Genomic DNA, 12,416 nt, shown 5'->3' with positions numbered 1-12,416 from the left:
TGAGAAAACTAAAGTTAAGTGCCAGTCACTTTAATAAAGAGATTTTCTTGCTCATCACACAAGTAGAAAGGGATAGGAGCGCAGATATCCCCAGCAAAACTTACAGAATTGTAAAGCTGCTTCCAGCCTGTACAGAGCCTTTAAGGCGACACTGTTGAGACTAGATAGCACCTCTGACTGGTTAGCAGACTTTTTTGTACTTAAAGTGGTTGTAAAGGCTGAAGATTTTTTACCTTATTGCATTCTATCTACAGTGCATTGCGAAAGTATTCGGCCCCCTTGAACTTTTCGACCTTTTGCCACATTTCAGGCTTCAAACATAAAGATATAAAGCTGTAATTTTTTGTGAAGAATCAACAACAAGTGGGACACAATCATGAAGTGGAACGAAATTTATTGGATATTTCAAACTTTGTTAATAAATAAAAAACTGAAAAATTGGGCGTGCAAAATTATTCAGCCCCCTTCAGTTAATACTTTGTAGCGCCACCTTTTGCTGCCATTACAGCTGTAAGTCGCTTGGGGTATGTCTCTATCAGTTTTGCACATCGAGAGACTGAAATTTTTGCCCATTCCTCCTTGCAAAACAGCTCGAGCTCAGTGAGGTTGGATGGAGAGCGTTTGTGAGCAGCAGTTTTCACTTCTTTCCACAGATTATCCATTGGATTCAGGTCTGGACTTTGACTTGGCCATTCTAACACCTGGATATGTTTATTTGTGAACCATTCCATTGTAGATTTTGCTTTATGTTTTGGATCATTGTCTTGTTGGAAGACAAATCTCCATCCCAGTCTCAGGTCTTTTGCAGACTCCATCAGGTTTTCTTCCAGAATGGTCCTGTATTTGGCTCCATCCATCTTCCCATCAATTTTAACCATCTTCCCTGTCCCTGCTGAAGAAAAGCAGGCCCAAACCATGATGCTGCCACCACCATGTTTGACAGTGGGGATGGTGTGTTCAGGTAAAGAGCTTGCTTTTACACCAAACATAACGTTTTGCATTGTTGCCAAAAATTTTGATTTTGGTTTCATCTGACCAGAGCACCTTCTTCCACATGTTTGGTGTGTCTCTCAGGTGGCTTGTGGCAAACTTTAAACAACACTTTTTATGGATATCTTTAAGAAATGGCTTTCTTCTTGCCACTCTTCCATAAAGGCCAGATTTGTGCAGTATATGACTGATTGTTGTCCTATGGACAGAGTCTCCCACCTCAGCTGTAGATCTCTGCAGTTCATCCAGAGTGATCATGGGCCTCTTGGCTGCATCTCTGATCTGTCTTCTCCTTGTATGAGCTGAAAGTTTAGAGGGACGGCCAGGTCTTCGTAGATTTGCAGTGGTCTGATACTCCTTCCATTTCAATATTATCACTTGCACAGTGCTCCTTGGGATGTTTAAAGCTTGGGAAATCTTTTTGTATCCAAATCCGGCTTTCAACTTCTCCACAACAGTATATCGGACCTGCCTGGTGTGTTCCTTGTTCTTCATGATGCTCTCTGTGCTTTAAACGGATCTCTGAGACTATCACAGTGCAGGTGCATTTATACGGAGACTTCATTACACACAGGTGGATTCTATTTATCATCATTAGTCATTTAGGTCAACATTGGATCATTCAGAGATCCTCACTGAACTTCTGGAGAGAGTTTTCTGCACTGAAAGTAAAGGGGCTAAATAATTTTGCACGCCCAATATTTCAGTTTTTTATTTGTTAACAAAGTTTGAAATATCCAATAAATTTTGTTCCACTTCATGATTGTGTCCCACTTGTTGTTGATTCTTCACCAAAAAATTACATTTTTATATCTTTATGTTTGAAGCCTGAAATGTGGCAAAAGGTTGAAAAGTTCAAGGGGGCTGAATACTTTCGCAATGTACTGTATATAGGTAAAAAACCTTCAGTAAGCAGATTCCCCCCCCCCCCAGCCCCCCTAGCTACCTGAGCCCCATCTCAATCCAGTGCTGTTCACGGGAGCCTCAGCTTACGCAGGTCTCTCTCTCCCTATTGGCTGAAACACAGCAGTAGGAGCCCTGCTGCTGTCAAATACACTGTGAGTAGGGAGCGGGGGCGGGTCCAAGAGGCGACTTGGAAACTAGCACACACGAGTGCCCCCAGAGCAAGCACCTTGTTCTGGGGGGCGCTTAGCAGGATGGAGGGGTCAGGAGTGCCAGCAGGAGACCTGAGAGGAGGGGGGTCATGACTGCTTTGTGCAAAACCATTGCATAGAGCAGGTAAGTATGACATGTTTGTTATTTAAAAGAAAAACCCCTGAACCTTTAGTATGACTTTAATCAAGTACCTCTGTGCATCCTCCTAGCTTTCCAGGCATCCTCCCAAGAGAGTCAAGAGGTCCCTGTGAGAAAACAAATCTTTCTCCTGGCTCTTTCCTCCAGCAGGGTCCTCCTCCTGGATCTCAGTCTTGGCACAGCTACCTCCTTAACAGCAGAACAGCTTCAATGATCACTTATGGCTTAACTCCTAGTACAGGCTGTAGGCCTAGCAAATCAGAAAAATCAAGCAGCACCTCCCCAGGCAACAGCCCATGGGAAGAGTCAACCCCAAATATGTATCCTTTCCCTCAGCATGTAGCAGTGGTAATAAACCTTCTACTGACTGGCTAGAGGAAACATAAAAGTTCTGAACCCAGGATCACTGTAGCATCTTCTAATATTGCCAGAGGTACCAGTGACACTTTTTAAGACAGGGTGGATACACAATTATTTAAAACCTTTATCCCAAAAGCAAAAAGAAAAAATGGTTTCTTTAATTGCTTACAAAGTGTTAATTGAAGTTCAACTTTAGCTTGTTAGTCAAGTCCATCTAAATTTGTTAGTGCATCTAACAGTGCCCTCTGCACAGGTTGACAATGCAGGTGTCCAACAGTGGCTCTGTTGCTCTCTATAGAGTGGCCATATCACTAGGTAAAAATAAATCACTGGATGGCCCCACCTCGCTTTGTTTACTTTAGGGGCTGGGAGAACTGGCAATGTAATTTGGCGCTAGAAAGCAACAGGAGCAGTCAGTGTTTGACTGGCCAGGGTTGTGAGGAAGAGATCCCAGCCCTCATCAACATGGAGACAAGATGCTTTGTTAGGGGCCTGGGGGATTTGCAAAGTACCCCTCCCCCCCCATGTTGGAGACATGTGGCCTGGAATGGCTTTGGGGTGTGCACGCTTGCCTCCCCTTTCCCAGCCTGCCAGGCTGCATACTTGGATAAGGGCCTGGCATTAATTTATTTGGGGGGCCTCACAATATTTCTTTAATTTTTTGTGTAAAGTCCCCCCCCCCCAAATCCATACCAAACTGGTATTGGGGGAGGGACCTCACATGTTTTTTTTACATTCTGCTGTCAGTGGGGGAATGAGTCATTTTGTTAGAATGCGGGCAGGTGCCAGTTCCGTGACAACTGATGACTCATCCCTCATGCTAACAGCAGGCATGAGTCATTGGGTGTTAAGACACTGATGGGTGCCAGGCTGCCAGGCTGCCGCCTTCTAACAGCCAATGCAAAAAAAGGATGCAAAAGTGGATAGTTGTCCATTTCTGTTTAGGTTCGCTTACATTTTTTAAACGGAACAAAAACACGGATGGATTGCATTGTTGTCCATTTTTCAAAATTTAATGAAACACCTGTGTAAAAGGGGCCTAAAACATAGACTCTTGCTGTATATATTTGTAACATTTACGTGAATGCATACATGCATTCAGCATTGTTGCAGGCCTATTGTTCCCTAGGATGCAGGTGACCATCATTGCTGGGCCACAGTTGGTCCTTGCAGGGTACAGGTGACTGGTGTTGCATAGCATTCTTAATTGCTAGGATGATACAACAGGTAGCTGTTTTATTCCATTAGATTTGCATTGTACTCATGTAATCATTAATACCAATGTACATGTGTACAGCGTAAAATACGGTCCATATGCAGGGCCGTGGATGCAGATTTTGCTACTTTGATGTCAAGTTTACTAATCTTAATTTACAGCTGTGTGCAGGAGGCCATAGCAAACTTTCACCTGTGTTCAGATCTGTAAAAAAAAAAAAAAAGGCTGAGTATTTTCTGTGCATGAGCTCTAAACCTTTGGAAATTAAAGCTATTGTGTAATTTAAATCAAGACCCATATACAGTGTATATATATTTTATACAATAATTTGATATATTATTTTACTTTAGGTTCATAGAATCAAGACTCCTAAGCAAATAGATGAATTAATTGAAATTGAGACAGACACAGGAACTTGGTACAGAAGAGGCTTTGTCAGAATTCGCACAGAGCTGTATGGTGTAAGTGATTTTTTATATTTGCTAACATTCAAATAATCTGAAAATGTACATGCCATCTGAATAGATAGTTGTATATAAACAATATCTTTATTATTTCTGTATGATACAACTGAAGAGAAAAGATTGTTATAACTACTGTATCTAGTTAACATTTTAAAGTATTACTTGTTCAAAGTGTATTTGTCACAAATCTTTCATTATTTATACACAAATAATAATCCTAATCTTGTAATTGTAGTGCATGCCACCAGTGAACAATTTATAGAACAAAGGCTCAAAATATAATGTTGTAATTATCTTTTTTATACTTTGTTTCTAAAGTCGTGTGATCATGTTTCTTCTTCATCCTGTATGGGGGTTGGGCTAAGCCTCAGCATTACATTGCCTGGTGACCTCACATCAGCTTTTTCTGGACCTCTCCTAGGCCATGCAGAGCATGCATAGTGTGGATGTATTGCTGCAGAAGCTTTTGTTGTAGCAAATGACAACACAGCAGGGGCTGTACGTGATCTGGCGCAGCAGGGCAGCCCTGCCTCTGTAGAAGTGTCACTGGGCCACGGTTGTGGGGACATGGGGCCCCCCCTGGCAAAGTACTTCTCTTCTTTAGGGCATGTGGCCTGGTATGGTGTAGGGTTCCCCCCTTTCTTGGCTTGAGAGGCTACATGCTTGGATATGAGTTTGGTATGGACTTTCGGGAGGGGGGGGGCTCACAACTTTTTAAGCATCCCTGCTCCTTTGTTTACAAGCTGACAGTTGAATGAGCGGGACAGAGATGAGTCACTGGTTGTTAGGATGCCGGCAGGTGCCAGCTCCTTAACAACCAGCATCTCTGAGAGTGACACTTTCACGTTAACTGAATTGAGCGGTCTCCTTCCCCTACAAAGAAACACAGCAGCAGAAAAAATTAAAAACACGTCAAAAATGATTTTGAACTTCAAAATTGTGCTGAAAATAGTATCAAGTCGCAGTTGCATTAGTATGAACCTACTATTAAACTAAATTAGCTATGATTTTTACATATTAATTTTGCAAACCAAAGTTTTTGACCAAATCTATGGTCAAAAGTGCTCACCCACAGTACAATAATCATAATCCAACCAAGCATGGTTGGCTGTCATCAATCAGGTGGCCATAGTTCAGTCCATGTTAGTGCATCTCTTTGATTGTTTCTGCTATGTTTCCTTTCTTGTGACCTCCTCTGATGTTTATCATGGGATTTGTAGTTCCTAGTTCTGCTGCATCCTTCCCACATTCCTGACTCTGCCTAGCCTACATTATGTGAACTCTCCTGACCCTGACTTTACGGAGACCCTCCCTCCTGACTCCATTCCCTTTCTTAGTTTTGACTTTTGGTTCTCCTAACAACTTATTCTGATTTATGTTTCTGTCTCAGCCCTTGGAATAATCAAATGTAGGTTTCTGGGGACACCCTTTTTGAAAAAGTAAATGCTACTAATGGCTTAGGATGAGGCAATCTTGAATATTCATTCTGAGCTGCTGCTCTTCATAGCTACCATAGTTGTTTAGAAGAGTAGTGTCTCTTTAAAGAATAACTATATTATTGCACCAGTTAATTCTAATTTGACAGTTAAATAGTTCTGTGAAGAGTTGGAGGTGTGTAGTGGCAGCTTTACTCTGACCCTACCAGACCTCCATCCGAAGTTGTGTTCAATGCCCCTATTCCCTCCTCAGACCAAAGCACTGCCAGGAGTAGGCTGCTGGTCGTGGACTGGGTTGCTCAGCGGTAACTACAAAGAGGAAAGGTTAGAAAGGAGGAGGGTAAGCTGTGCCAGTAAGGATTAGGTTGTGCAAAAGTATGCTTGTCCTTTTAATAGGTATTTTGTAAAATAAGTTGGCACTTTTCAGTGACCTCCTACTGATCTGCAGAGGGGAGCTGTATACTGGTCAGCAGCTCATATCTAAAATCCCATTTTATAGCTGATGGCTTGGCATTGTCTAAGCCCAGCTCTGAAACTACTAGTGCTAAGGAAGTGGGGTTTGTGATGTCCTGCTATAAGTTCCTAATCTGTTCTTAACAGGATATCGTCATGAACATTTTGTTGACATCATAAATATATCTTGGGTATCTTGTTTCTGATCTGAAGTACAGGAACTTTTATGAGAGCTTTGAAACATGTTGTATTTCAAGTTTTTTGCTTTTTAAAGGAATACTTGCATGCATAGGTGTGCGCAGCCTATTGCATTAGGGTGTGCACCCCAAAGCTCAAACACACCCATGCCTTTCTCTGCAGCCTCAGCTGCACTGCACAGTGAATTAATAGGAAGTGCTCTGTGCTGAGTGACTTCCTGTTCATTCACAAACTGTAGCGCTTCAATTATGAATGGACATAGTGAGCAAGTGTGTTAATTTAAAAAAGGAACAATTTACTAGCTTCTCCACCTGCTCTCCATCTTGAAACATCCCCGCAGCCGCCAGGGGGAGTGGAGAGGAGGGAAGCCAGCAGCACTGCCGGGCAGGGGTGCCAAAAAAGGGGGGGGGGGAGATCCAGGAAGTAGGGGGAATCAGTAATGCACATAATGATTAGGGTGTGCCCAGGCACACCTGGCACACCCCCTGCGCACGCCTATGCTTGCATGTAATATTATTAAACTTACACAGATAATCTTAGTATAAGGGAACACTTTCACTAGCAGCATTTTTCGGACTAGTTCTTAGATCCCTTTAGCTCTCGGTGTTTAGTTATGTACAGTAGTTAAACATCAGTTATTCTCAAATATAAATCTCCTTGAAAGATGAAAAGGTGAATCAAGGCATTAGGTGGTATAAGCCTTAAAAAAAAAAACTTGAAAATAATACAAATCCATTTAACCTTTAAAGCACAAAGCAGATGACAATCTTAGCAGCGGAACACAGAGCAAAGACGTGCGCACATTATACGAATAAGCTTGCATTTCAGTAAGATCACTTGTTTGATAGCAAAACATGCCTTCTGAGCTGTTAAAAGTGAAACATTTATGTATACTATAGCAATCGGTCAGTCTGTAATAAGCACATTTCGTTTTGAAGGGAATGTTGGCAAGAAGGACGGTAGGGAAGATACGTGCTACCTTTCTTTCTTTTTTTGTCATAATGTTTATTACATTTTTGGAATGAAACCATGCATGTTGTGCTAGTTATTCCTTCTGCAAATCTAAACTATACCTATTTTTATGCAGTCTGTTTCTAAACAGTTCAATGGCCAATTCACCTGAAATTTGCAGAATTTTCTTTGGTATTTATGAAACAATATTAGTGGACAGTTGGCCAACATTCCCCCAGCAAAAATAACATTTCCTGATTTTTGGCAACATCTTTTTGTCAAAGGGGGAAGGTCTTTACTGTGACACTTACCTTATTTATAAAAGGGCAAATGTTACCTTTTTTGTACATTCACCTGACCTTTTCTCACCATGTTTGAGCAGTCAAATCAATCCATTTTTTTTCCAATACTTTATTTATACACGGTTAGTACAGAAAACACAGCACTGGCATGTCTAAAATGAAACACGTGCATGGAAAACTCAGCACAACAAAAGCCAATGCATACATAGGAGGCAAATATATGTATAAAAAGGTGACCCGGAATACCAGGTATTAGGGAGTCTCTGCACCCCGCGTGGCATTTTGCATGGTAAAAATTTTTAATATAAAGAAGAAAAAGAGAGACCCAGGGAGTCGCACAAAATAAAAGGACCATAAACAGTCAAAAGAAGAAGGCAGAGAGTAGAAATCAGGGGGAAAAAAAAGGGGTTAAAAAAAAAGAGATTTCCAGTCACAACTTACCAACCAGTGTAGGTAACTCAATGTAGATATCAACGATAATGCAAAAAGTAGTCAATGCCTCCACCTATAACTGGTCTTAATGGTAAGGAGCACTGGAAGGGCGGACGCAGATCAAAAAAAAAACAAAGAGATTTCCAGTCACAACTTACCAACCAGCCAGCGACCAACCGAATTGACCTGTCTAACAGTATGCGTTAAAAACAGGGTTTTGGTTGCACACATTTGCAAATACATGCATAAGCTGCAGGCCACGGCAAGGCACCCTGATATCTGCAGTCCCTAACTCTACAATTTAAAAAGTCTCTACAATGAGAGCACATGCATTTAATGGGATAGATGGAGGACAGGTGACTAGAGGGAGCCCACCCCTCTTTAAAGGCACAGGCGGGGGGGGGGAGAGAGGAAAGGGATCCAGTCATCCACCATCCCTTCAGGACCAGGGGATCCACCACCACCAGTACTATCTCCAGTTTAGGGGATTTAATTCAGCAGTCTTGTACTCCTCAAAGTAGACAAATTTGTGCCAGTGAAATCATTTTTTGAGGAATTTTTCCCGAAGGTCCTTCCCTGTGGCCACCAGGTCTTCCATCTCATTGATTTCAGCTACTTTTTTCAACCAGATGGCTATGGAAGGTGCCTGTGTCTGCTTCCAAAAAAGCAAGATACAGCCCTTTGCTGCTGTAATCAAAAGAGGTAAAATGGATCGCCTGTAGACCTTACTCGAAAACCGGTAGTAATGCAGAAGGAAAAGAGCAGGATCGTTCGGTAACTCGCAATCAGTGAATTTTTGGGTTATACGATGAACATTTGTCCAGCATGACTGCAGTCAGCGGCAGGACCAGAAAATATGAAGAAGAGAACGTGAATCTTCTCCATACCTCCAGCAAAGATCCGAACACTGGGGGAACATCCTATGAATCTTTTCAGGAGTATGGTAGCACCAGGTCAACACTTTGAAATATCATTGCATTTTTGATAGGGATATGTTTCAGCACTTCATTGGTAAACTGTCATTAAAAAACATATTTTTCCCCTACCGTTTAAAGCTAACAATTCCAAAACATCAGCATCCCAAAGCACAATTGTCTGATGCTTATAGGCACTAAGCTCTTTAGAAGGGCATGCAGGCATAGATTGCTCTAATTTAATCACTTGCTTGCCTGTCCCAACCATGCTGCAACTATCTCCTTGAATTTGATTGATTGATTTTACTATCTGCTCTATATAGCTAATGCTTAGATAAAGAGCATTTTTAATATTTTTATTATTCATTATGAGTATATTTATAAAGCAGTGAATGAGACATTCATCAAAACTGTACTGCAGATGAATTAGTAATTACAATTTAAAACTCATGTGCCTGGAAGGTATACCTGCAGTGAATGTTTGGGGAATATCACATTCATTGCTTTAAAATATAACTATCATGATTTTTACCTAAAATTATTTTAACATATGGGGAAATAGTGGCAAAAAACAATACAGTATTTAATACAAAAAAATACTAAATTTTATATAAAAGGCAGAGCCATGCAAATCATTCCTTTGTGCCACCTTTGGCCAATTATCTATACATTCATAAAGGTAATTTATTCTAGTTTGAGTACCACAATCTGCTATTATTTTCAGCTGGTGTACATCAATGGTTAAAAATAAAAAAATAAAAATAAAGAACCAGCTAGCTAGAGCATTTTATGAGAAAACTTTTCTTTACTTGAAACACCATATTACTAAACAAATGATTCCAGTTTTTACAATGTTGTGGATACATTAATGCAACTACATCTTCCTCATCCAGAATAGGGACAAAAGGTCCCTCCTACACTGCATCTATTTTAGATTCATTGGAAAATTAATTAAAGTGAAAGCATGTAATTATGTAGTCTCCTAATTACTCTTATCTTGATATCATAAGAAGTGTTGTATTGTGATGCGGGCTATCCTTTTATTCATATGATTGTTATTATTATATGTTATTTTGCAGATCTGGTTAACGTTCATGAGGTGCTTTGACTATCCTATCAAAGAGAACACAATCAAGCTAACTGTAGTTTGGCTCACTCTGTCATTCGGGTAAGGGCTGCTCATTAAAATAAAGACTAATCATGTCTATTCAGTTTGCATTTATTGGTGCTTATCAAGATTTTCTTTTACAATAGGAATATTAGGAATTGATCTTAAATATGCGGTATTGGTGACCATATGTTTAAAATAAGAAAGGTTAGAAGCCAGCGAGGTACTAGGGAGCCTTACTTGTTAGCAATGCAGGATATGAACATATTTTATACACAACTGCATTGAATTAAACCTCTGTAAGGTGCAGACATATAACCAATAGGATTGCAGCATACAGCCTCAATTAAGCATTTCTTTACCTGCTAAATATGAGCTATTCAGCTAAAAAACAACTCATCATTATATAATGAGGGAAGAAAACCTCTACTGCAGAGACCCAGTTATTCCCCGTTGGATATCACTGTCTTGTTTTTCTTAGAAGGTGAAGCCAGGCTGTCAATCACATCCTGAACATCAAAGACCCCTTGACCTATCGTGTGACAGTCATGTGCTCTATACAAGGCAGTAGGCATGCATTAATAGCCAAAAGATGTGATTTGAATTGTAGATCAGAGCTTAGTCTCTGACTTTTGACAAAAAGTCAAAATTTTCATATCAGTAACTGTGCTGTGTAGTCTGCCTAGCGGTCGTGTTTTGGGAAAAATAGGATTGTCTTTGAAGCAGCCAATAAAGCAGATAAAGATGGTACTGCTAAGTTTACTTATTAGGGAATGGAAAGATTCAGTTTCTATCTTTTTCTATACGCATTCAGATTCAGTAAAAAGATGGAGCCAACAGGTGTTGTGCACTTGATGTTTGAAACTCTTAAGGGGATCATATAAAAACTAGCAATATAAAGCGCAGTGATGTGTCTGCACAGCTACACATCATGGCCCAATTTTTATGAATGGGATGAGCCGCAGTGTATAACAGAGAACAGATATTGATGTCTGCTGAATGTAATAAATTAACCCCTTAGTCTTCCATGAGCGAGGAAAACCTACTTAGGGAGGCAGAGTGAGAGCTGCAGTGGGAGATGTCTGATCCACATAGGTACTACACTGCGCTTTAGAAATGTGCAATTCATTTTGGACTAATCTAAATTCAGATTAATTTTTAAAGCCAGGACTTAGTCAAATGACTCTATGACTAAGTCCTGATGGGCAGGGCGAAATGCACCAGAGGCGTGGATTTGCAGTGCAGCACTGGCTGAGGCTGTTTACCATCCAAACTTACAATGTGGTTGGGTTGGGAGTGTAGCATTCCCCATGTCTATAGACTCTGTCACTGCTGGATAGGTAAGCCTGAATGCCGGCACCCCTACTACTGGGGAGCAGGGGGATTGAAACTTTCCTCTCACTTAGTGCGGCACTCCAATCTTCATCTCAGGTTGGGCATTGAAGCTCACTTTTCTTGCTGGCACATGTATGCATTTACAGGGTTGGCAAGAGGTTAGAGTTTATAGCCTATATTATGAATTTGTTTCCAGCTTAATGTAGATTTGAATCTGAAGCTATGACCACAAACCTTTTTTTTTTTTCTTTTCAAGCCTAAATCCAGCCAATTTATTTATTTATTTATTTTTTTGGGGCGGGGGGGGGGGGGGATAGAATAGGAAAGATTTGTTCTTTGCTGATGAAGATCATTCCCGTAATGTTTTTTCTTGACCGGTAGTAATTAGAGATCTCCCCAGTATGGACACAGATGCCAGTTAAAGCACTACATATGTTTTGGTTATAGTTAGGCTTTATTGCTTTGTTAGATGTTTCTCTTTCCTTTTTTTTTTTTTTTTTTTATCTTCTGCGTATTTTAACATCATTTTTTTTCATTTCTACAGCTACTATGGACTTTCTGTCTGGTTCTCTGATGTTATAAGGCACCTTCAAGCTGATGAATATGCTTTAAGAGTGAAATATTTCCACGGGGAAAATATCTCCAACTACAATTTTAACTTCACTTTGGAAAATCAGATCCATAAAAGTGGAGATTTCATCAATGACAAGTATTTGTTTTTTGTTTCTGTCAATAAACTGTTTATTTCTACTTTGCCACAAAGGGCAAATATAACTGCAAACAGGCAACGATGATCCTATAAAATTGACATTGATAGCTAAACCATGGGCATATATCTGTACTTTAAGGTCTCATTCACACAGGTGTACCTATTTGTACACCCATACGAAGGACCATCTTTGCTTGCACAGGATGCACTGGTGTTCTGTGCATGTGCATGCAGGCAATCCCATTCGTGTCTATTGGGATGCAGCAGTGACACGCACCTGCACCCGCACAGCTA

At 40.5% G+C, this 12,416-nt stretch overlaps 1 protein-coding gene across 1 annotated transcript in view; it reads left to right on the top strand.

Annotated features, from left to right (window-relative positions):
- SV2C (synaptic vesicle glycoprotein 2C) overlaps positions 1 to 12,416 on the top strand; it is a 324,325-nt gene that overhangs the window by 274,296 nt on the left and 37,613 nt on the right. The window contains exons 7-9 of the mRNA XM_082264288.1: positions 4,171 to 4,281; positions 10,050 to 10,138; positions 11,958 to 12,122. Of these exons, the coding sequence (XP_082120414.1) occupies positions 4,171 to 4,281; positions 10,050 to 10,138; positions 11,958 to 12,122 (365 nt within the window). The remainder of the gene's footprint in view (positions 1 to 4,170; positions 4,282 to 10,049; positions 10,139 to 11,957; positions 12,123 to 12,416) is intronic.

Source organism: Pelophylax lessonae (genome assembly GCF_965119305.1).
Source record: "Pelophylax lessonae genome assembly, chromosome: 1".
Lineage (NCBI taxonomy): Eukaryota > Metazoa > Chordata > Amphibia > Anura > Ranidae > Pelophylax > Pelophylax lessonae.
This window is presented reverse-complemented; position numbering and strand designations above follow the sequence as displayed.